The sequence below is a fragment of the Mustelus asterias genome, chromosome 10 (assembly GCF_964213995.1).
Source record: "Mustelus asterias chromosome 10, sMusAst1.hap1.1, whole genome shotgun sequence".
In the NCBI taxonomy this organism is placed as follows: Eukaryota; Metazoa; Chordata; class Chondrichthyes; order Carcharhiniformes; family Triakidae; genus Mustelus; species Mustelus asterias.
In genome coordinates, this window is record NC_135810.1 from 79,294,974 (window position 1) to 79,321,683 (window position 26,710).

The window sequence follows — 26,710 nt, forward strand, 5'->3', positions numbered from 1 at the left end:
AGCATGTTCTCTTTTGGTTTGAGATTCCAGCATCCGCAGTAATTTGCTTTTATCCAGTGTTTAATTCATAGAATCCCTATAGTGCAAAAGGAGGCCATTCGGCCCATCGAGTCTGCATCGACCATAACCCCACTTATTTACCCTGCTAATCCCCCTGACACTGCAGCCAATTTAGCATGGCCAATCAACCTAACCCGCACATCTTTGGACTGCGGGAGGAAACCCACACAGACATGGGGAGAATATGCAAACTCCACACAGACAGTGACCTGAGCCAGGAATCGAACACAGGTCCCTGGCACTGTGAGGCAGCAGTGCTAATCACCGTGCCACCCTAATCCTTGAGATTCAGAGTGGTTACCTATTCTAAAGGATACATCAATTCAAATGAGGTTCTTATTTCTCTTCCTGCACCTAGTGGTGCACCAGGTAGACTTTCACCTGTTTCCATAGCGAGGTGTTTTCCTGGAACAGATCGCCAACCTGTCGCCAGAGGCTTGCAGCTTGAGGTGTGTTACTCTGCATCAAGCATGGCTGACCAGGAATGTCTCCCAGACTGCCAGTGTGTTGGAATGATTTTGCAGGTTGATACTCAACCTGTCCGCGTAATGAACACACACCTTCCTTGGTCATCACATTCTGGGGTGTGGGACTCGAACCCAGGGCTTTTGGCTCAGAGGCAGGGATGCTACCCACTGTGCCACAAGGCCTCAATATACAATTGAAGTGCTGTCCCTTACACTGCACTACACGGTGCCTGAGACATTCTGGCTCCCTTTTAAATATAAATCAATGAGCGGTTCCTTGATGTAAGAAGTCATCTGTATAAGTATTGAGGTACAGTATTCAGGAGCTGGCGAGCCTATCTTTAGTTTATTTCTTGTAACACGAACACGATGCTCCTTAAAATTTACTTTTCATATCGGGTTTCTGGTCGTCGGTCCTAATGTCTCAAAGTGGGTTGGTATCAAATTTTGTTTGATAGTCATGTCTGCGGAGCAACTTGTGATGCTATATGAATGCAAGTTGTTGTTGCTGTTGTTGAAGGTCAAACAGGAATGACTCTGAATTGCCTTTAGACATTTTTCTACATTGTTATTGAAGTTCATCAGTTATCACGTAACCTTTATCCACAGACTTTCTGTGGTGATGTTGTGTTTTATTGATCATGTCGAAATTGAAGTTATGCAAGTGAGATTAGAGAGGTACCATTAGTTCCCAAGGGTTGAAATCGATTGAAGATATCTCTTTACATAGTTCTCACTTTTCCAGTTTTACAGCGATTCCAATTGTTTATCATGAGTGATGGTATTGTTTTTCACTAAAACCGTGTACATCAGTGCAGCATCCAGAGGCTAAAGAAATGATGAAGTGAATTCCAGGAGTTTGTTGCAGCCCACTCCTTTCCCTTCAGTTATGGCACATTTCCCAGCACTAGGTGTTTCTGCATGGAATGATAATGTAGTCTTTGGGTGTTATGGACTGTTGTATATTATGCAGGGTTTTAGATATAGCTGCTAATACCAATATTATTGCCAAAGTACGCTTTAAAATAAACACTGCTTTTCTATTTAACTATCATTCTTCAGTGACAACTGAAAATGAATCTTAAGAGTGTGGTTGTTCTATTCGATAGAAGTATCATTACTAAGTTGAAATTTTTTTTTTAGTACATGCTGTGGCTCAGTCAGACGCTTTAAACTACAAGTTTTTAAATTTGGTTTGCTGGTCTGCAGTGAAGGAGATCCCATGGTCATCAGATTCCTGTCCATCTTTTGTAGTTAATGCTTCACATTATTTCTGTTGCTATGTACTAATAGAAACTATCCTCCTGCAATTATAGATTATTTTCTTTTGAGCAGTTGGTCCTCTTACGAGACCAGGACAGAGACTTGAAATCCTGCGATGAGTAATTCACTTCCTAACTCCCCAAAACCTGTCCACCATCTACAAGGCACAAGTCAGGAGCGTGATGGAATACTCTCCATTTGCCTGGATGAGTACAGCTCCAACACTCAAGAGGTTTGACACCATCCAAGACAAAGCAGACCACTTGATTGGTATCCCATTCACCACCTTAAACATTCACTCCCACCACAGATGCACAGTGGCAGCAGCATGTACCATCTACAAGATACACTGCAACAACTCACCAAGACTCCATCAACATTACCTCCCAAACCCATGACCTCTACAATGTAGAAGGACAAGGGCAGCAGATACATGAAAACACAACCAATTGAAAGTTCCCCTTCAAGCCACTCACCGTCCTGACTTGGAACTATATCGCCATCCCCTCACCTTTGCTGGATTAAAATGCTGGATCTCCCAAACAGCACTGTGGGATTACCCACACCAGATGGATTACAATGGTTCAAGAAGGCAGCTTACCGCAACCTTTGTTATTAGGAACGAGCAATAAATGGTGGTCTAGCTGCCGATTCCCACATCACATGAAAGCCAAAAAGAGTACAGTGGGCCTAGGATTTTGTCATTGTTTATTATATATTCCAAGATATATTTTTTTAATGAATTCATGGAATATGGGCATTGCTGGGTGTATATGAGGGTCATGATGTGGAGATGCCGGCGTTGGACTGGGGTAAGCACAGTAAGAAGTCTCACACCACCAGGTTAAAGTCCCAACAGGTTTATTTGGTAGCAAATACCATAAGCTTTCGGAGCGCTGCCCCTTCGTCAGATGGAGTGAAAATCTGTTCTCCAACAGTGCACAGAGACACATCAAGTTACAGAATACTAATTAGAATGCAAATCTCTACAGCCAGCCAGGTCTTAAAGGTACAGATAATGTGGGTGGAGGGAACATTAAACACAGGTTAAAGAGATGTGTATTGTCTCCAGACAGAACAGCTAGTAAGATTCTGCAAGATCAGGAGGATCCACAGCTTGCCTCCTGATCTTGTAGAATCTCACTAGCTGTTCTGTCTGGAGACAATACACATCTCTTTAACCTGTGTTTAATGTTCCCTCCACCCACATTATCTGTACCTTTAAGACCTGGCTGGCTGTAGAGATTTGCCTTCTAATTAGTATTCTGTAACTTGATGTTGTGTCTCTGTGCACTGTTGGAGAACAGATTTTCACTCCATCTGACGAAGGGGCAGCGCTCCGAAAGCTTATGGTATTTGCTACCAAATAAACCTGTTGGACTTTAACCTGGTGTTGTGAGACTTCTTACTGTGTATATGAAGGGGCAGGGTTACCACACAGGAAATATGAAAATAATTATTTTAAGAATAATTCTTCTGAGCAAACCTGCAGCAGGATTGGTTACCACAGTCCACCTGATTAATGCACAGGATTGTCAGTGATCAGTCAGATTTGACACATGTGACGTCTCTGTTGTGCACACGGTCAATCTGCAGAAGTGCAGCATGAAAAACTGGAATATGGTTTTGGTCATAGAAGTACAAAAAGGAGATTTATTTTCTGTCAATAGTTCTGAGTTGGAAGCAGATTAATATTTTCCACTGAGGAATTTAATTGGTTCAGAAGCGCATTGTATCTTAGAGGATACCTTGTACCATAGGGGAGAACGAAGTGTTTGGAATTTAGGCTAAAACTTTTGAATCCTTCTCTTCTTTCTAATCAGGTTTGCCAAAGAGGGCGCTATGCTCTATATGTTTGCAATAACAATTATTCTCCTTTATTCTTTTCCTCCTCAGCTTTGATTGTCAAGCTGAAAGCCAGCAGACTCCAACCCTCATGTGCTTCCTCCAGTTTGCAACTCATGTCTTCTCATTGGGAATCCTCTGCTTTATTGCTGCAGTTTATTTGATCTACTTTTTGATGGCTTTTGTTTCTTTCCTGTTTCCAGTTTTGACCACTCCAATTCCAATTCTGCTCTCATCCACAAATGCACTTTCCAGCCCCAATGATGCTGAACAGATGTCAGAGGCTGAATGGCCGATCCTGCTCAGCCAGCTTGAGGCACAACGAGCACAATCCCCAATGCTCCAAACGATTAAAGGGCAGGGAGTGTGTTCGTTATCTAGTTAGGGATGGCAATGCTGGAAGGTCAATGTGAGGTCCTCTGGCACTCGATAATAGGCAATCCCACTGGATGAAGTGGAAGCTGCTGATCTGTGCTTGGAGACTGCAAGGAACAAATGCAGGTAAGTTGATTTTTACTTTTGGAAAAGCAACAGTGGCCTGTTGCTTCGTCATGATCCTGGAGGGTCAGCTTTTCCAATGAACAGCCAGTGGCTGCAACAATGGCTGGGCAGCTCTGGGTTTGGGGCAGGCGCTTGATCTTTCCACATCCACATACCAGCCCCCCTACCCCAAAACCCCTGCCTCCAGACTCACTATGTTGACCTGAATGTGGTTCAGGTCAATGTTGGTTGCCCGCATTGCCAACTGGAAATTCAATAATTGGCAGTGTGCCATTTCCTAGCATACAGGCGACCTGTCCCTGAGCTGGTCCACCTTGGGGTCGGGATGGTGAAGGCAAACTGGCACAGAGGCCGGCAGTGCTAAATTGTGCACCCACCCACCTCCGATCCAACTTCAAACCATTTACAAATGGGCGGCACGGTAGCACAGTGGTTAGCACTGCTGCTTCACAGCTCCTGCGACCTGGGTTCGATTCCTGGCTTGGGTCACTGTCTGTGTGGAGTTTGCACATTCTCCTCGTGTTTGCGTGGGTTTCCTCCGGGTGCTCTGGTTTCCTCCCACAGTCCAAAGATGTGCGGGTTAGGTTGATTAGCCATGCTAAAAATTGCCCTTAGTGTCCTGAGATGCGTAGGTTGGAGGGATTAGTGGGTGGATATGGGGGTAGGGCCTGGGTGGGATTGTGGTCGGTGCAGACTTGATGGGCCGAATGGCCTCTTTCTGTACTGTAGGGTTTCTATGTTTCTATGAAATCCTGGCCCATGAAGGGAAAGCATCACTGATTATTTCTTCTGCTCCCTTGTTAGCTTTGGAAGATTTACTAGGCCATGGGCAGCACGGTAGCACAGTGGTTAGCACTGCTGCTTCACAGCTCCATGGACCTGGGTTCGATTCCTGGCTTGGGTCACTGTCTGTGTGGAGTTTGCACATTCTCCTCATGTCTGCGTGGGTTTCCTCGGGTGCTCCGATTTCCTCCCACAGTCCAAAGATGTGCGGGTTAGGTTGATTAGCCGTGCTAAAATTGCCCCTTAGTGTCCTGAGATGCGCAGGTTAGAGGGATTAGCGGGTAAATATGTAGGAATATGGGGGTAGGGCCTGAATGGGATTGTGGTTGGTGCAGACTCGATGGGCCAAATGGCCTCTTTCTGCACTGTAGGGTTTCTATGATTCTATTTCTATGATTTACTACCACATGGATGTGTATCTGGAGTCACATATGAGCATGATTTTCTTCCCTAAAGGACATTAGTGAGCCAGATGAGTTTTATGATTAGCTGGTAATTTAATGGCCCTCACGACTGATGCTACCTTCTCATTTTCGATTCATTTAATTAATTAAATTCTAATTCCCCAGTTGCTGCGGTGGGATTTGAACTCATCTCAGGATTATTAGCCCAGGCCCCTGGGATCCTAGTCCAGTAACCTAACCACTGTACTCCCACCCCTGCAGCACTTTTTTCATCACCCCAGATAAGGTCAGTGAACTTGTAACAGACCTGAGATGGAACAGAGATCTCCTTTGTCTGAAGGTTCAGTAGCATTCCACCTATTGCATGTAATCAAAGAAAGAGCTAAATGGGTTTGTTTTATCTTATGTTTCTACTTTTTGTTCCAAAAAGGCGGTACTGAGAGTGTCTGGCAGTTAACTATATTATAGTGCTCTCTAAGTCAGTGTTACCGGGGCGATTGACATAATTGCTAAATAATGGCTCAGTTCTTGCTCTCTGCAAATTTCTGCTGCTGTGAAAAGTTGTGCAGCCTGACCTTTTTGCACATTTCTGATCTCGGCTGAATCAGCGATGGGTCAGCATAGTCATCCCCGCAGGACACCAATGAGCATAGAAGAAGACAGTGAAGAGAGGACACGCTCCCTTTTTTACAACACTAGCTGTCACAGTCAAAGAGGGTCTGACGCCTTTGAGTGGGTGAATGAGTAGGTGAATGGGTGAGTGAGCAGTTGGGTCAGGCCGGCGAGGTGGTGATGGTGAGAGAGAGAGTCAGGTCAGATTGGGTGGTGTCAGGGTTGGGGGCGGGGAGGGGGGGGGGGGGGTGGCAGGGGGGGAGCGGTTGCGTGGTTGGTTGTGGTGCTGGGTTCAGTTACACTGGCTAATCACTGACTTAGACCAGGTATTTAGACCATAAGATATAGGAGCAGAATTAGGCCAATTGGCCAACTGAGTCTGCTCTGTCATCAATACTGGCTGATATGTTTCTCAATCCTATTCTCCTGCCTTTTTCCCATAACCTTATCCCCTTACCAATCAAAAACCTATCTCTGTCTTAAATACACTCAATGAACTGGCCTCCACAGCCTTCTGTGGCAATTAATTCCACAGATTCACCATCCTCTGGCTGAAGAAATTCCTCCTCATCTCCGTTCTAAAGGGTCATCTCTTTACTCTGAGGCTGTGCCCTCAGATCCTTGTCTCTCCTACTAATGGAAACATCTTCCCCACGTCCACTCTATCCATTTCCGGGGTAAGTATGCAGCTAATACCTCATGTCAGAAACTTTCGTGGTGGGTTGGAGGCAGCAGAAATCAGCCCATCGGAAGTTTAAACTTTCCATCTGATTTCAGTGTATGTGAGTGCGTCACGACTTCCCTGGTTCCTGATGCACTTCAATCAACCCAAATTCCAATTTCGACGATATGGATACCCGAAGATTTGGGCCAGTGTCTTTATTTCTGCATTTATGTCAAACTCCACTGTAAAAGCGACTTAGAGAGCATTATAATATCGCCATTTTCCACACACACTCGCTACCTCCTTTTTGGAACAAAAAGTAGAGAAATAAAGTAAAACAAGCCCATCGAAGAACTGGACTTGTACTTCACCACGAAGGTTTTTAATTGGCATTCTCAATACTGTAATGGAAATGGTTCCAACCTCCATATGAGAATGCATAAGCGGTAACAAGCAAACACAACACAGAGGCATTTAATCAAACTGAATGTATTGCACCATGGCTACGTAGAACATGGGTAGTTCATGACCAAAGCCATACTTTGCATGGTTCATCTTTTTCATCATGGTAAGGTGCCAACAAGTAGTCAGATTCTTTCTGGCAGCCTAAACTGCTCTTATGGCGCTCCTAGCAGCAAGTGAAGGAGATTTGGAAGTGGATCCTTTGCCTGTGGGCTGAGCTGACATTCACTGACAGCGTGGAGAGACAGGGAGAAGAAAGAGATAGTTTAAAGGAGAAAATGCAAATAAAGTAGTCTTCAGTTTTTTGCAAATGCTTACAGCAGAGGCATGAATTGCCTGCTACTTCCTGTACTAACTCTTCCTGGGTGCATTACTCTTTAATAAAAATCTCCATCGCCTTAAAGCTTGAGGTTATAGACAGCATCAGCTGCACAAGATAGTGCTGGCAGCTATAATTTGCTCCATTGACTCTGATAATGACTTCACGTTGCAGACCCCAGCTGGTGTAAATGGGCCTTTAATTGAATATCAGTTGGGTTTGACTGCAATCCCCTCCTGCATTCACTGGAGATGACTGATTGCAGCGTGTCAGTTTTATTTGTACGCCTCAGACAGTTAGTTCTTATCGCAATGATACGTGGAGTTATGGACTCCTGTGCCAAGTTAGGCTTCAAAATCACTGGAACTGAGTGAAACAGTCTGTGATTTGTTAGTCAACTCCATAGGAGCAGTTGGAGTTTAAATCCTGCACTGAATTCTACCAAGTTGTATCATGATGCGGTTAGGGATTGACACATCGACAGGCAAGTAACCATGGGCTAAATTTACCACAGTTGTATCACACTAAATAATTTAAGTCATCCTCCTGCCTATTTGTCACTGCAGGAGAGTTGAGGCTGAAATAATGCTGATAAATAATTTTGCTTTAAAAATCCCCACATACCATTATTCCACTCCCTGTCTGTTATAGATAATTTTCAGAATTTAAGCAATGTTGCACTGAAATTTGGCATGTTTTAGGGTGGATGTGACTGTATTGGTAGAAAGGAAGAAGCAACAAAATTGGGCAGGCACGGCTGTTTAAAACCTGGATTAGAACTTCATCTTTCTGTTTTTTTCTGGCCTTCACTAATCTTAAGGAAGATCTATATAAATCACGAGTAGGAAAATCACTATCTTGGTGGACAGTAAAGGCGATGTTCTATGCCAGTACCAGCCCCCAGTTGTGAGAATTGTTTCATGGGCATTTACATTCCATTTCCATTCTTGCTGGAAGCATCCTGCTTCTGGAGGGGTCTGATCTTGAGATGGTTCTTGCCTGTAATGGCAATAGCGATGTGCCTTCTACAGTGCTGCCAACATTGGAACCCCGACGGGTAGCAGGTTGTAATACAAAGGGAGCATAAATTAGGCTGTAAACATTTGGCTGGTGAATAAAATCGCCACAGCATAACTGCAGTGCACTCTGACCCATTATTGGAAATACATGAGTTTAAACTTATTAATCATTTTAGTCATTAATCATTATTATTCAGCCAACTGTATTCACTCTCTTGCCCCCCAATGTTTCTCTCCCTCCTTCCTCCAGCTCCACCTGTCTATTTTCCACCTGTTCTCCAGACCATAATGCCGCTAGGTCAATTAGACATTCATTCATCAGACACCTAAGGATGTGTGTACTGGTTATAATGGTGCTTCCCAAATGCTTTGAGGCTGGACCCAAGCAAATAATTCTCAAAGCCATTTGTACCCTTCTAGCTATGGAGGTTGGTGCTGCTAAAACAAAAGTCTCTCTTTTGCTATCCATTTCTCTCTCCGCCACTATCTTTTATTTCTTTCTTACTTTTCCTCACTTCTGCTTTGCTCATTCTTCTGCCTCTTGATTTCTCTGGCCTTGGTTTCTCTGGCCAAAGGAATTTCACCATTCCTTTGCCCCATCATTGACATTAGAATCATCAGGTGGGTAAATAATTAGAAAATAGAAAAACATAAACCAATGTTTAAGGTTATGGGTCAACAGCAAAGATACCAATGAGGTCCTGCTTCCAGGAACCATCGATGTTTATTGCAAAGACAAGAACCAAATTGATTCATTGACCCTGATATTTACTGAGATGCATGTTTGAAGTACAGGTTATAGATGGAAAATCCAAAGGAAAGGGTTTCTGAACGTCCTAAATATGTCAACCAATTATAGTTGACAGAAGAATGAGGCAAAAGAATGGTGAAAGCACACAAGGCCAGAGGAACCAAGAGGCAGAAGAATGAGCAAGGAAGGAAGGAAGGAAAGGGTTTCAGAATGTCCTAAAGATGTCAACTGCAGGAAGACTTTTGAACTTTCTTTCCTCAAGGTTTCCCCCTGGATTGACAGCCTGGCTGCAAGTAGAGCAGAAAAACCTGCTGCACAAGGATGCAGTGAGATAGTAATCAGTGTTAGAATGTAACCGGTAACAACTTTGCATTGGATGTAATGTGACCAATGGGAACAAGATGTAAGTGTCAGCTGACCCAGGAAACCATGGAACCAATTACAGAATGATGTAATAGTCAGCTGACCAGCTGATTCACTATAAATAAGGAACTATGTAGAATTGTGGAGAGCTTAGAGTGGCCCAGGGCGAGGCCCCAAGTTTGGAGTAATGATGTTTCTTTATTAAACCCTTTCTTTGATTTATAAGTTGGAGTAAGTTTTGTTGTATTTTCATTAGCTGCATTTTGAAGAGTTCCTTCTGAAGAAACAATCAGCAGAGGTCAGATCTCACTGGGGGTGGCGGGTAGTTACAGTTTAGTATTTTGGCTTCGAGGAAACATTGCTGCTGCTCCTCCTCACATGCAAGCTGCTGGTAACTCATCTCCTTAAGGATCAACAACAACACTTCCCTTTAATAGCAACATTAACATAGTAAAGCAATCCAGGATGCATTTCATGAGCGTTATCAAATAAAATTTGACACCAAACCATATTGGCGCTAAGACCAAAGCTTTGTCAGAGAGGTAGATTTGAAGGTGTCTCTTAAAGGAGGAGAGAGAAGTGCAGAGATTTAGGGAGGGAATTCGAGCATCTCGGGCTGAAGGCATGGCTACCACGGATGGAGCAATTAATATTGGATAAGTACAGAAATTTCAAAGGACTGTAGGTCTGGCGGCGTTTTAGAGATGGGGAGGGAAGAGGCTATCAAAGGATTTAAAGACGAGGTTGAAAATTTTATAATCTGCTGGATCAGGAGGCATTGTAGGTCAGCAAGCACAGAGGTGATTGGTGAATTGAACTTGGTGCAAGCAAGAAAATGGAGAGCAGAATTTTGAATGAACTCAAATTTACATAGGGTGGAAGTCTAGAGGGAATTCAGTTTCTCAAGTCTGCTCTGTCATTCAACTAGATCATGGCGAGATCAATGCCATTTTTCCACACTATCTCCGTATCCCTTGATGTCATTAGTATCAGTCGATCTCTGCCTTTAACATACTCAGTAAGAGTTTTAACAACACCAGGTTAAAGTCCAACAGGTTTATTTGGCAGCAAATATCATTAGCTTTTGGAGCGCTGCTCCTTCGTCAGATGGAGTGGATTTTAACATACTCAGCAGCCGGAATTTTACCAGCATCGGGGCAGGCGAGGTTTGCAAAATGGCATTCCCCGTTGGCCTCGGACGGGATCTCACGAGCCTCGGGCGGGTGAGGCGGTAAAATTCCGGTAAATGACTGAGTTCTCTGGGTTAGAGAATTACAAAGATTCAAAATAGAGGATAGATTTCATGGTTTGAAGTTGTTGAACTCATCCCAGGAATTAGTGTGGTGAACCTAGGCTGCACTCCCTCTGTGGCCAATATAGTCTTCCTTAGGTAAGGGGACCAAAACTGCAGACAATATTCCAGCTGTGGTCTAACCAAGGTTCTATACAATTAAAGCATGACATCTTTACTCCTATACTCAAATTCTCTTACCATAAAGGTCAAGACACCATTTGACTTCCTAATTTCTTGTTGCACCTGCATGTTAGCTTTTAGTCACAACCTAGGTCCCTTTGGATATCAACACTTCCCAATCTCTCAACATTTCAGAAATACTCTGCACCACCATCCCTCTGCCAAAATGGATAACCTCACACATATCCACGTTATATTCCATCTGTCATGTTCTTGCCCATTCACTAAGCCTGTCCAAAACCATTTGAAGTCTATTTGCATCATCCTAACAATATACATTCCTGCAAACGTGGAAATATTATATTTGATCTCCACATCCAAATCATTGCTATAGTTTGTGAACAGCTGGGGCCAAGTACCGATCATTGTGGTACCCCACTAGCCACAGCCTACCAACCTGAGAATGTCCTGTTTATTCCTAAACTGTTTTCACAATCCATGCCAGTATATTACCCCCAATCCCATGCGCTCTAATTTAAGTTGTCACCACCTGTGTGGGACCTTATCGAAAGCCTTCTGAAAAACCAAAAACCCCACAGCCACTGGTTCCCCCTTATCTATTCTGCTAGTTACATCCACAAAAACTCCCAGTAGGTTTTTCAAATATGATTTCCCCTTCATAAAACCATGTTCTGCCCAATCAGATCATTATTTTCCAAATATCCTGCTATCACATTGTTTATAATAGATTCTAACATTTTCCTCACTACTGAAGTCAGGCTAACCAGTCTGTGATTCTCCATTTCTCTCTCCCTTCTTAAACAGACCAGTTACATTTTCTCCCTTCCAATCTGCAGGCAGCATTCCAGGATCTATAGAATTTTGGAAAATGACAACAGCACAGATGTGAGTTTCATCAACAGATGAGTTGAAGTGGGGAGGTCTCAGGCAATCTTATGGAGGTGGAAGTAGGTGGTCTTGGCAATTCCATGGATAAGTGGTGGAAATTCCATCAAATACAACACCGTGGTTGTGAACGGTCCAATATAGGCACAGACAGTAACCAGGGAGAGAGTTGAAGTTGATAGAGAATGGGGCATGTGGCGGGGGCCTAATACAATGGCGTCACTCTTCCCAATATTGAGTTGAAGGAAATTTCTGCTCATCCAGTACTGGATGTTGGAAAAGCAGCATGACAAATGAGAGACGGTGGATCGGGCCCTTCTTGCCTCCTTTGATATTCCAGGTTACCTGAGGCTTGGAAAACATGGATAACATTAGTTAAAAATGAAAAGCATGTTAAAATGGCGGCATGCCACCTCCTTAAAAGGTTCTGTCGACCAATTTGCTTCCTGAGAAAGGATTGGTTACCTACCCCAGGTCCTGCCTTCATTAAAACCAGAAGTGGTCAGGTTTGAAATGTAAAAGTTTTTAAACTTCTCACCTGATCCAAACCCACTCTTTTTGGGGTTCAAATCATCCCAATTGTGTTGGCTTTTGGCCAGAGCAACCTAAGCCTAGTCCCATTTGCCTTTATTTGCACCATCACCCTGTAACTTCACTACCTTTGCCTCAAATACATGTGACTAATGAAGAAGAACATTGGCAATTTGATTAAAAGCAAAATACTGCGGATGCTGGAAATATAAAATAAAAACCAAAACTCTGGTTAAACTCAGCAGGTCTAGCAGCATCTGTGGAGAGAGGAACAGAGTTAATGTTTTGAGTCCACATGACTCTTTCGGAACAACTTCTTCACATTATATTTTAATCTTTAATTAGTTGTTATTTTTACCCACAGCTTAATTCGACTGCAAAACAGCTGATTGAGATGGATAAACAGTGCCAGCCAATTGCACAGAACGTTGATGCAGCTCCATCAGCCGCGACCAATGCAGGAGCCAGCCCGGCACCTAGCTCTCCTATAAATTGTGGCGGGGCTGCCAGTGCTGTTCACAGACGTATTGACGGCAAGAAAAATGCCAAGAAACGGCATTCTTTCACTTCGTTCAGCATGTCACACAAGTCTTCCCAAGCCCTCAACAACAGGCACTCGATGGAAATCAGTGCACCAGTTCTCATCAGTTCCAGTGACCCCAGAGCAGTTGCCAGGATTGGAGAAGTATCACACCTATCATCTAGTGCGCCTTCCCAGGTAAAGTAACCTGAGCAAAGCATACTAGTATTGATTCAAAGTCACACCTTCTAAAGAGGTGAATTGTCTTCATGAACTCTTTGGTTTGAAGCCTTGTATATTCTGGAGAACTACTCATAAAAATTAGGAAGGAGCTGGATTGCGATGGGGGTAGGGTCTCCCCATTAGTGACTAACGTTGCCAACTCTCCAGGATTGTCCTGGAGTCTCCAGGAATAAAGATCCTGCTGTGAGCTCGGAAAAGAAATCAGTATTGGTACAAATATGTGCATTTTTGTTTCAATTTTTTGGAGTAGTTTTATTTATTACTTATTGGAGGCAAAGAAAAGCTTTGCCTGACTGGGTGGGGTGGTTAGAGGTGAGAGTTCATGTGATGAAATCTCTGGGAATACATTCGACCAGAGCTGGCAACCCTCTCAGTAATAGTTCATACATCCCCCATATTGAGTGAAACAGAATGTGGGGAAAAACTCCCACAAGAAGCCTGTAGCATCAAACTGCATATCATTTACAATTAACTGGCAGTCTCCAAGAGGTCTCAAAAATAACTCCAATAGAAAGTAGCAAATGGCATGTCTGCTATAGCATAAGTGCTCTTTTGAGGCTTTGGCTAAATCACATTGTCAGAGTAGTGTAGAGAAAGTTTTATTCCACAACTTACTTGTGAATGCTTACTCCTGACATTGAGTACTTGAAATGGCAAAATGTTCCATTCTCCATTACTGACATCCTTCACTGCAATGTATGTAATTTAAAAATATATATTGAAAATCCAATTTAGCTATATTTTTTAAAAGCTTATTTCCAGGAATATACAACTGAAAGTGACTTCATGGTGTTATCCACTGTTTTAACAGAGCTATTCACCTCTATTATAAATACTGCTGGGTAATGCCTATATTAATACACTCAAGCGGTTATTACACAAGATTTCACATTACCTAAGCCTAATTTTCTTGTTCCTCTGTCCTGCATTCCATGTTCAGAGTAAAATAGATTTGACCCTGTCTCTTGTGATCTGAAATTTCTGCTCATATTGCTCCCATGGAATGACATAACATTTCTGAAGACTGATCACTACCCATTAAATACAGAAGAACGTCAGAAATAGGACCAGGAATCAGCCCATTTAGCATGTTGATCCTGTTCCACCATTCAAAAAGATCATCGCAGAATTATTACGCCACAGAAAAAGGCCATTCGGCCCATCATGGTTATTCTTCTGCCTTAACTCCAACTTCCCTTTATTCCCTAGCACCCAAATATTTATCGAGATCTATCTTGAATATACTGAACAATTGATTTTCCACAGCTCTGTGCAATAGAGAATTCCAAAGATTCACAAGCCTTTGAGTGAAGAGATTTCTCATCTCAGTCCTAAATAATGCATGGGTGACCTACCTACATCAAAAGATTTTAAGAAGGGTAGCTGCAGAGATAGTGAAAACAGTGCTTGTGATCTTCCCGAATTCCCTAGATTTCAGAATTGTGGATCAGAAGATAACAAAAGTAATACTGCTATTCAAGAAGGAACAGAGAGAAGGAACGGAGAACTATAGGCTAGTTAGCTTGACATCAGCAGTAGGAAATATGTTATAATTATTATTAGGGACATCATAGAAGGACAATTGGAAGATCATAATATGATTAAGTGAGATCAAGACAGATTTATGAAATGACAGATCTCTTCGTGTTTTTGAGCTAGTAACTGGAATAATTGATAAGAGAGAACTAATGGGGAGAAAGCAGGATTAGGCTATTGAGTTGGACGATCAGCCATGATCATGATGAATGGCAGAGCAAACTCGAAGGGCCAAATGGCCTCCTCCTGCTCCTATCTTCTATGTTTCTATGTTAATGGATGCTATTAGTTGGGTTTTCAAAAAATATTCAATCAAGTGCCACTCAAAATGTTACTACACAAGGTTAGGGCTCATGGGATTGGGGTTAATGTACTAAGTTTGGATTGAAAATTGGTTAATAGAAAGCATAGAGTAGGAATAAACAGGTAATTGGCAGGCTGGTGGTATACCCAGAGGATTAATATTTGCCCTCCTGTTTACAGTCTATACCAATAACTTAGATGAGGGAAGACGTGTAATGTGGCAGAGTTTGCTGACAATACAAAGTTAGTGGGAAATAAGCAGTGAGGAGGACACAAAAGAGAATGCAGAGGGATATAAACAATTAAGGTGAGTGGGCAAGAACTTGAGAGAGGAAACATAATATGGCAAAATGTGAAGTTATCCACTTTGGTAAGAAAATAAAAAAAGTAAATTATTCTTTGAATGGTGAGATACCAGGAAATATTTCCATTTAGAGGGACCTGTGTTTTGTACATAAATCACGAAAAGTTAACATGAAGGTACAGCAAGTGATTAGGAAGGGAAATTGTATTTTAGCTTTTGTTGCAAAGCGATTGGAGTATAAAGAATAAATGAAATCTCACCTCACTACAATTATACAATTGACTCACCTGATGAAGGAGCAGCGCTCCAAAAGCTCATGATTCCAAATAAACCTGTTGGACTTTAACCTGGTGTTGTGAGACTTCTTACTGTGCCCATCCCAGTCCAACACCGGCATCTCTACATCACAATTAAACAAGGCATTGTTGAGGCCACACCTGGAGTACTGTGGGCAACTTACTTTTCTTAGCCAAGGAAGGACATACTTGCCCTCGAGGGAGTGCAACAAAAGTTGTCTATAAAGATTGCTGGGGTGAGGCAACTGTTCTATAAGAGATTGAGTAGAATGGGCCAATTTCTCTGGAGTTTAGAGGAATGGGATATGGGAATGATGCATAAAGGTGATGTTGAGCCTCTTATTGAATCATGGAGCTGGCTTGAAAAGCTGAACAGACTATTTCTGCTCATATTTCTTATGATCATATGTTGAACTGGGAAAATGTTTACTTGATACATGACTCTTCAGCCAATATTCCTGTGACCATGCAGAGTCCCTGAAGTTCCCACGCAGGCTGAACATAAGTCAGCTCGTTTACGTTAAGGCACGTATACGGCCATGCAATTAAATTTAAAAGGCCTACACACTCTGACCAAACTTTTAGTCAACTGACCTAGTATCTCCTTATGAGGCAAGGTGTCATTCTTTGCTTTATAATGGTCCTGTGAAGCACCTTAAGACATTTTATGTTAAAGGTGCTGGATGAATGTATGTTGTTATTGAAGTAGCTCAGAATCATAAAAATTTAGAAGTGCAGCCTGATCAATGATTTTTGTACTAAATCCACCTTGTCTTTTATATTTCTTAGGCTTCACCTCTTAATGCTAACGCAGCTGCTGGCGCAGTGGGACCTAGACCAGGAGCCACCATAGGAGACCAGGCAACAGCATCAAAGACACAACTACCACTCAATATGTAAGTGATCATTCAGATTAAAGCTCAGTAGTCTGGATATTGCACACTCAAACATCTGCATGAGAGTGCGCCTGTGAAACTGACTTGGGAATGGGTTTTGCCATGTATCACCTTCCTGATTTTCCTGTGCTTGCTTGGCAAGAATTGCAATGCATGGTCAGGTGGGATAAACCACACAGATGTGGACTAAATGAGCTCATCCACCACTTTTTTCAGTAACTCTCCCACCTCGTTAAGCCAGACAGCAACTATCCAAAGTGTAATACTTAGACCAAAGAACCTGGAAGGAATTTCTGGTGGATGTGTAATTATGCTGCCAAGTTTGAACTTCAGTGAAATGAGAATTGCTGTGGTGAGATGGAGAAGTTAGGGTGTTGTTATCTTAAATGAGTGAATTTCAGTTTGTTGGCTTCCTCAGGATTGAAGCTACTGGTTCTACTTGGGATTAGAGTCATAGAGGTTTGCAGCATGGAGACAGGCCCTTCGGCCCAACTTGTCCATGCTGCCATTTTTTTTAAACCCCTAAGCTAATCCCAATTGCCCGTATTTGGCCCATATCCCTCTATACCCATCTTATCCATGTAACTATCTAAATGCTTTTTAAAAGACAAAATTGTACCTGCCTCTACTACTACCTCTGGCAGCTTGTTCCACCCTCTGTGTGAAAAAATTGCTCTTCTGGACACTTTTGTATCTCTCCCCTCTCACCTTAAACCTATGCCCTCTAGTTTTAGACTCCCCTACCTTTGGGAAAAGATATTGACTATCTACCTTGTCTATGCCCCTCATTATTTTATAGACCTCTATAAGGTCACCCCTCAGTCTCCTACGCTCCAGAGAAAAAAGTCCCAGTCTATCCAGCCTCTCCTTATAACTCAAACCATCAAGTCCCGGTAGCATCCTAGTAAATCTTTTCTGCACTCTTTCTAGTTTAATAATACCCTTTCTATAATAGTGTGACCAGAACTGCACACAGTATTCCAAGTGTGCCCTTACCAATGTCTTGTACAACTTCAACAAGACGTCCCAACTCCTGTATTCAGTGTTCTGACTGATGAAACCAAGCATGCCGAATGCCTTCTTCACCACTCTGTCCACCTGTGACTCCACTTTCAAGGGGCTACGAACATGTACCCCTAGATCTCTTTGTTCTGTAATTCTCCCCAATGTCCTACCATTAACTGAGTAAGTCCTGCCCTGGTTCAATCTACCAAAATGCATCACCTCGCATTTGTCTAAATTAAACTCTGATGTAAATGATGTAAAGCAGTCAAACAGACCACGTAAAGGGGAACACACTTTGGGGAAATTGAGAACCTAGTATGACATCTAGGTGTACCATTATATTTGGTATTCCTTGATCCAAAAACATATCAGGTTCTATATGCAGGGTGTCAACAATTGGCTTTGCCTCATTACCACCTCTGTTGACCCCTCCATCTCCCTAAATTGTCAAGCTGCTTGTCCAACATACAATCCTAAATGGACAGAAATTCTTCCCACTGAAGTTTGGTAAAATCAAAACCACTGTTTTCATTGCCTACCACAAATACTGTTCCTTAGCCACCAGTTCCATTGTTCTCCCTTGGTGCTGTCAAGACAGTTCACAAATAAAATCAGAAAATGCAGGAAATGATCAGCAAGTCTGACAGCACTTGTGGAGAGAGAGAGACAGGGTTAACATTTCATGTTGATGACCTTTCATCAGATTTGGCTTGATTTTTGGTGAAAGGTCATCGACTAATTCTGTTTCTCTTGCTCCAGTGATGCTGCCCCTGTGGCCTGCTGAGCACTTCCGGGTTGCAGATTGGAGGGCTGTTGTTTGTTCAGTTGCCCAGGTGTTAGATCTGGTTTTAAACTAACATTTTGTGGCTAACTATCTAGGTAAGTTGCACGGATCTGTCCCAAGTCTCTTGACTGTAGCTCAGAATCGGAGACATTCACAGAAGGTCTCGGGCAAGTTTTAACTTCCTGGGCAATTCGCACTTTGGACGACACATCAGGACTTCTGCATGTCCTGATGAGCATCTTCTGTCATATGTCCAGTCTCTGATGATCCAGAGACTGTAAGATGTGAGCTCAGGCATTTGGATGATGCTGTCAAATGAGTTGTGGTGAGTTACTGCAATGCCTCTTTCAGATGGTACATACTGCTGCTACTGTGCATCAGTGATGGGGTAATGGATGTTTAAGATAATGGATCAAATCAAATGGACTGCTTTGTCTTGGAAGATGTCAAGTGTCTTAAATGTTGTAGGAACACCACTCATTCAGATAATCCAATACACTCCTAATTTGCATCTTGTAGATGGTGGACAGATTTAGGAGAGTCAGGAGGTGTGTTACTTGCTGCAGAATTCTCAGCCTTTGACCTTGTCTTGTAGCCACAGTATTTATCTGGCTAGTCCAGTTAAGTTTCTGGTCCCTGGTAACCCCAAGGATGTTGATAGTCAGGAAATCAGTGAGGGCGATGCCATTGAATGCTAAGGTGAGTTAGTTACATTCTCTCTTTTAGGAGATGGTCATTGCATAACACTTCTGTGGTGCAAATGTTACTTGCATCTTATCAGCCCAAGCCTGATGATTATCCAGGTCTTGCTGCATGTGGGCATTGACAGCTTCATTATCTAGGGAGTTGGAAATTAACATTTTTGCAATCATCAGCAAACATCTTGACTTCTGCCTTTTGATGGAGGGAAGGCCAATGATGAAGCAACTGAAGGTGGTTGGGCCTAGGACACTACCTTGAGGAACTCCTGCAGCCATATTCTTGGGCTGAGATGGTTGGCCTTCAACAAGCACAACCGTCTTCCTTTGAGCTGCTGAAACCCTCACCCATGTTTTTGTTTCCTTTATGCTTGATTATTCCACTGCACTCCTTGCCAGCATCCCATCTTCCACCTCCCATAATTTGAACACATTTAATACTCTGCTGCTTGCCTCCTACTTCACACCAAATCCCTTTCACCTATCAGCCCATATTCACTGACCCACACTGGCTCCCTTTGGGGAACAATTGTAAATTGAAATTATTTCCAATTCTCTCCAGGGCTTTGCCCCTCCCTCCCTCTGTTAACACCTCCACACTCTCTGTGCCTCTCTAACCCTGGCCTCTTGTCATCCCTGAGTTGAATTGGTCCACCGTTAACAGACATGGCTTCGGATGTCGGGATCCTAAGCTCTGCCATCCCTTCGCTAAACCTTTCTGAAAGTCTTCTCTCCTTTATGATGCTCCTTTAAGAACCTACTTCTTTGACCCCTGTCCTAATATCTTGGTGTCAATTTTATTTGAAGCACTTTGCTAGATTTACTATATTAAAGGTGGGCAGATAAATGCAAGTTGTTGCTGTGGAGGGCAAGTTGACATTGGAGCAGGGAGAATACTGCCTCATCAGAGGAGACTGAGGAGGGTAAGGAGTTATCCAGAAGGGAGACAGTACAAACAGAAAATATTTCTCCTGTAGCTTCCTAAGCAACAACGTGTGAGGAGCTTCGGGGGGGAATCATCAGCTTCTCACCCAAATGTGAACGAAGCTATCATTTGGAAGCTCAAACCACTAGCAGGTTCATATTCTGCTTGAACGTAGTGGACAGGCTGGAGAGACCAAATAGGTGCTCTGCTGCAGGCCGCCCATTGTGGGAGAGCCAGCCAGTAGCTTGGGCCTGGAGGGGATGACCTGATTCCCAGAGTGGGGTGAGCAGAATGGCAATATTTTTGTGTAACCAGGAGCTGGGTGAATTGCTAGTACCACTGGCCTTTGCAGTGGGTACCTGTGGAGGCAGCTCTTCAATCCTCACAGGAACTTAGAGCAGATAGCACAACGAATTCTGTGGCATGCAAAAACGCATCTGGAAGCAGGCTCAGGGACAGATTTGAACTTCTTTTTTCAAACAAAAAAAATCAGTTGGGGATTATGTTAAAGATGAACGTATGAGGAAAAAAATGTAATCTTATTTCACAGCGGCTTACTATATCAGCATATAGCACATGTGTTCGACTTAATTATCAAACAATTCTGTTTCTTCTGGCCAATGAAGCACAATTGCGTTTCATTCCACTTCTGTTACATGGTGAATCATACAAAACACTTTGAACTAAGCATCCCCAGAGGCTCTTGGTAAAATATTCAGATTTCACAGTACATGTCAACGAAAGTCACTGCCAATGAAAAGTCAGATTATAAAACCTCAGGGTAATAGCTAAAATGCAGAAGCTGGTACACTACAAATCTTTGCTTTTCTGACACTGATCAAGTTTAGAGGAATATGTTATGGCTAGCAGTAGTTGTGGTTCAAAATCATGTTGGTTAGCACTATTAGCTCTTACCATTGTCTAACTACTAAAAAAGTTATGTAAAAGATCATTCAGTTTGATATCTTTGTTAACTTGGATCCTAATGAGTACCCATACCTGAGGTTAATCATTAATGCAAGTTAAGTCGACATCATATCTTCTTCTGCTCTAATCCAGAATATTGGAATTGATTTTTAAATCTTAAACAAAACTGGATTTACATAATGACTTTTACATCCTCAAGATACCGCAATACACTTCACAGTCAATTAATTTTTTCGAAATACAGTCACTTGTTTCGGTAGCAAAGGCAGCTGTCAATATGCACAAAGAATTAGGAGTCAGCGTTGGAACGAGCTGAGATTTTTAGGATACAGACTTGCGCCTGCAGTGAACCACATAGCCTTTTTTCAGAGAAAAATAAAGACGTGCATTTAGATAGCACTTTTCATGACCTTGGGACTGCCCAAAACACTTTATGTCATGTTATTATAATGATATAATATTTTGGGCTTATTTACTGTCAAGGACACAAGGCACCAATCACTCATAAGGGAATGGATAAACACATCTTGGGTTCATTTATTAGGATTAGGCACATGAGAACACTTATTCTATGTATAAAGCTTGATGGCATCAGAGCTGTGTGTGCCGTCCTCTTCCCAAAACAAAAGTGAAACTAAGGGGGCGATTTTATCATTTTCATTCTAAGTGCTGGATGGACTTGAAACTGGGAGTGTTTCAGGTCTGACTTTTAGGCCCGTTTTTAGTGTCGGCCCCCCCGCCACCCCCCCCCCCCCCCCCCCCCCCCCCCGCCATACGCACTCTGCCTGCAAAATTTTGAGCGCGTCAGATTCGTGCTGCAGAAGCCAGTGGGCGGGGTTTAAAGTGCCCGAAAGCCTGCAGAGGGAGGTAGTGCACATGTGCAGGCCTCTGATGCTGCACATCCACATTAGCAGTAGCAGGGGTCTGACAAAAGAGAGAGAGTTGTCAGGCCCCTGCTACTGCAGGCTGCCTGAAGCAGCTCCCCCCGCTGCAATCGCGGGGGCCTGTGGCCCAAGATACATCCCCCGCCGAGTCATCCACCGCCCAGATCGACCGTGGACGACCTCCCCCACCGATCGTGGACTCGCTGCCCCCACCCCCCCCACCAATCACGGACCGCAGTGTGACAGTGAGCCCCCTCTCCCTCCTCCCCCTTCCCCCCCACCGATCCCTGCAGAGTGGCAGTTGGCCTCCTCCCCCATTAGCCCCGCCCACACTGGCCCCTCCCCCATTGGACCCAGTTCCTGACACTGCCCAGTGGGCACCCAGGTGCCAGGTGACAGGCACTGCCAGCCTGGCACTGCCCCAGGGGCACCCCCCCTCTTGCCCTCAGCCTTCCCGAGGGGGGGGCCTCAATGGCCTCTGGTTTCACTGGTGAGGCCAAGTCGACTGCTCCCCGTTTACGAGGAGCATGTCTATTCCTCGCCGGTGTGAACCTTTCCCGGAAAGGTCACGAAGGGGGGGCCGAGCCAGGACGATTGAGTGCTTGGCTCGGTAAGCAGATGCAAATGATAATTTTAATAGATTTAAATATATTAATTTGCTTCTCGCCCATTTCCGGCGAGAGGCTGACCGCACTGGATATCCGGTGCTCGTAAAATGGCGCCGGCCACAAAATCCGATGCCGATCGCACTCAGCGCTTTACGGCCCACTTTACCACCATGTCGACCCGAAAACGGGCGCAAAGACCAGATCACGTGACACATTTCCCTTCTAGTGATGTCATCCCTTAAAGGCATATAACAACACTTCACAACCAATGAAGTGCTTTCTTTGAAGTGTAATCACTGCTGTGGTGTAGATAAAGCTGCAGCCAATCTGTGCAAAGCAAGTTCCCAAGAACTGCAATGTGACAATGATCAAACGACCTGCTTTTTGTGACCCTTCAGGAATCAGTATTTTCCAGGACATTGAGGATAGTTCTCCTGCTCTTCTTTGAGATCGTGTCATGGAATCTTTTACATTCACCTGAGAGGGCAGACTGAGCCTGAGTTTAATGCCTCGTCTGACAAACAGCACCTCCAACAGTGCAGCACTCCTTCAGGACTACATTGTGGTGTCGGCCTACATTTTTGTGCTCAGGTTCTGGAGTGGGACTTGAATTCACAACCTTCTGACACGGAGGCAAGAATGCTGTGGCTACGCTGTGGCTGACTTAGGACACAAATGTCAAATTGGGCAAATCGCAGTTGTTAAATTCTCGGGAGCCAGTCAGTCATCATGCTCTAAAGCTACAACTTCTTTCCAAACACACAATTGGGTTTATGCTCCTGAGCATTAAAACTGCTGTGAGATAAACTGTGGGGCTTTTACTGTACAGATCTGCTTCACAAGGTTGTCCTTTACTTTCACCTTGTTGTCCTCTTGCTGTTAGAAAACATCTGCACTGTAAACAGGATAATTCTAACAGCGATGAACGCATAACGATCTGAAAAAAGAATATAGCTGCTACCAGCAAGACTGACTCAAACCCTCTCACTATTCTTTGTTTGTGTTGCAAAGGGGCTTGAGCTTCATCCAGCTGGACAGAGTCCTCAAATACTGGAGATGTTCTTGAAACAAAGGGCCCGATTTTACCATTGCGTTGCGCCTGTTTTCGGGCGCAAAAACGTGGTAAAGTCGGGTGAGAGGCCATTAACGCGATCCGCACCCGCGTCCGCGCAGATTGCCACTTTACCGAAACCCGGGAATGGTGGCGATTCGATTCGCGCCCAAAATGGGCGCAACGGTGATTTAAATGTATTTGAATGCATTTAAATTGAATTAATGAACTGCCTGCCCAACTTTATCAGCATTTCCCCCTTTACCACATCAATCCGGAACCGCGCCGTAATGGACCTGCTAATAAAAGTCTGAATTGGGCGCTCCAGCTGCTGAAGAGCGCGTTCCGAGCTTCCAACGGCTCTCTGACTCAGATCAGTGGTGGTGGGGGGGGGGGGGGGGGGGGGGGGTGAGGGGGAGAGGAGGGAGATGGGCCCATTCTCTGGTTGGTTGGGGGGAGGGGAGTGAGGACAGATCGTTGTCTGGTGGGGGGAGAGAAGGCGGGTCAGATGTTCCTCTGGGCCCGTTGGGGGGGGGGGGTCGAGTGAGGCCAGACCGTTCTCTTGGGGGGGGGGGGGGATGAGTGAGGCCAGATCGTTGTCTGGTGCGGCGGGGGGGGGGGGGGGGTGGTGAGTGAGGCCAGACCATTCTCTGGGGGGGATGAGTGAGGCCAGATCGTTGTCGGGGGCGGGGGGGAGGAGGGAGACGGGTAAGATGTATCTCAGGTGGGGGGGCAGATGGATCTCTGGCGGGGGGGGGGAGGGGGGGGCAGATGGATCTCTGGTGGGGGAGCAGACGGATCTCTGGTGGGGGGGCAGATATATCGCTGGTGGGGGTGCGGGGGTGGGGCTGGAGGTTTCGCTGCCACTCTGCAGGCGATTGGTGGGGGGGGGGCAGGGGTGGCGATCGGTCTGGGTAGCGGGGGGGTGGATAAGGGGGACAGTGATGTCGGTGGGTACTGGGGGGTGGGATAAGGGGGACAGTGATGTGTGTGGGTAGCGGGGGGGGGGGTGGATAAGGGGGACAGCGATGTGTGTGGGTAGTGGGGGGTTTGATAAGGGGGACAGTGATTTTTTTGGGTAGTGGGGGGGTGGGATAAGGGGGACACTGATGTGTGCGGGTAGCGGGGGGGGGGATAAGGGGGACAGTGATGTGTGTGGGTAGTGGGGGAGTGGATAAGGGGGACAGTGATGTGTGTGGGTAGCGGGGGGGGGGTGGATAAGGGGGACAGTGATGTGTGTGGGTAGTGGGGGGGTGGATAAAGGGGACAGTGATGTGTGTGGGTAGTGGGGGGTGCGGTGGATAAGGGGGGACAGTGATGTGTGTGGGTAGTGGGGGGTGCGGTGGATAAGGGGGGACAGTGATGTGTGTGGGTAGTGGGGGGTGCGGTGGATAAGGGGGGACAGTGATGTGTGTGTGCACCATCGCTCCCGCTCGTCACTCCCGAGCCGCTTTCTCCGCTTTCTGCGGCTCGGGAGCGATCTGACACGGGCGCGCTTTTTCAATTTTTTTTTCAAACTGCGCATGTACAGTCCAAAACTCCGATCGTTCTGGCCGCGCTAAGCCCCGCCCACAGCGCGAATAGGACTGGAGATGGCTGAGAGCGTATCGGGGCGCCTGAAAACACATTTCTACATCGGATCTGCATTACGCCCAGATTCAGCACTTAGAATGAAAATTGTAAAATCGGGCCCAAAGTGTAACAAGCATAGTTTATTGAAAAAAGGATTAATTTTTGGTGCAAGTTACTTGTGTGGGTGAATAACAATAACATAAGTCACTACCTCCACATGGAGGGTTCGAGGGGTTTCAGACTCTCAGGCATGCAGTAGTTATGTTGTTTTGCAGCAGTCATTACGATCTGATCCCTCGGCCCCCTAACTCTTCCTGGCACTGTAGTGTAGGAGCTGGTGCCCTTGACAGATAAAGGGTTTTGGTCTGTCCAGTATCATAGTAAAAATGTAGAAAACCCAAAAACAGTTTAAATTCAGCCTTGGCAAAAAATATGGCTTCCGTACTGTGAGGAAGTCCTTTCCTGAAATGTGGACAGAGAGTTGTGTTAATAAAGCCTTAACAGTTTTTATTCCCCATGCTGCTTCTGTTCACATCACCTGCGTGTTTTTTGCCCTTTTGTTGCTGCCTCCTTTTGCCATGTCCTGCTGCTCCCATCCTTTCTAATCAAATGCCCAACCCTTTGACCTGCCCCCCCTCTGTCAATCTGCCTCCAACAAAAACTCAATGTCATCACATCCCCATTGTGATGTGGCAACTAGCTTTATGTTATCTAAAATTGTAAGGAGTACATTTTAGAGTACAAGTACTCTAGAGTAAATACATTTTAGAGTGCAAGGAGTACAAGTAAGTACTAAATGTACTAAATATACATTTTAGAGGACAAGGAGTACAAGTGAGGACAGCAGATTACCTTCCCTAAAGGACATTAGTGAACCAGATAGGTTTTTACACAATAGACAATGGTTTCATGGTCATCATTAGGCTTTTAATTCCAGATTTTGTTTTGAATTCAAATTTCACCATCTGCCATGGTGGGATTCATAGAACATAGAACGTTACAGCGCAGTACAGGCCCTTCAGCCCTCGATGTTGCGCCAACCAGTGAAACCAATCTAAAGCCCATCTAACCTACACTATTCCAATATCATCCATATGTTTATCCAATGACCATTTAAATGCCCTTAATGTTGGCGAGTCCACTACTGCTGCAGGCAGGGCATTCCACGCCCTTACCACTCTGAGTGAAGAACCTACCTCTGAGATCTGTCCTATATCTATCACCTCTCAATTTAAAGCTATGTGCCCTCGTGCTAGCTATCACCATCCGAGGAAAAAGGCTCTCACTATCCACCCTATCTAATCCTCTGATCATCTTGTATGCCTCTATTAAGTCACCTCTTAACCTTCTTCTCTCTAATGAAAACAACCTCAAGTCCCTCAGCCTTTCCTCATAAGACCTTCCCACCATACCAGGCAGCATCCTAGTAAATCTCCTCTGCACCCTTTCCAATGCATCCACATCCTTTCTATAATGCGGTGACCAGAACTGTACGCAATACTCCAAGTGCGGCCGCACCAGAGTTTTGTACAAAACTCTGGTTTTCAAACCTGGGTCCACAGAGCATTACTCTGGGTCTCTGGATTACTAATCCAGAGACAATACCACTACCTCACCACCTCCCCTAGATTTACTTGTACTTGTTTTATTTCAGTCTACTGTACTTTCTGCTCACTACATGGCTTCCAGTACACTGGGGAGACCAAACACAGACAGGATGATCTTAAGCTGCAAGTCACCTGTCATTTTAATTCTCCACCTTGCTCTTACTCTGATCTTCCTGTCCCCAGTTTC

At 44.5% G+C, this 26,710-nt stretch overlaps 1 protein-coding gene across 1 annotated transcript in view; it reads left to right on the plus strand.

The window, feature by feature from the left end:
* LOC144499700 (E3 ubiquitin-protein ligase SH3RF3-like) overlaps nucleotides 1-26,710 on the plus strand; it is a 338,883-nt gene that overhangs the window by 271,440 nt on the left and 40,733 nt on the right. The window contains exons 4-5 of the mRNA XM_078222001.1: nucleotides 12,729-13,082; nucleotides 16,356-16,462. Coding sequence (XP_078078127.1) covers nucleotides 12,729-13,082; nucleotides 16,356-16,462 — 461 coding nt within the window. The remainder of the gene's footprint in view (nucleotides 1-12,728; nucleotides 13,083-16,355; nucleotides 16,463-26,710) is intronic.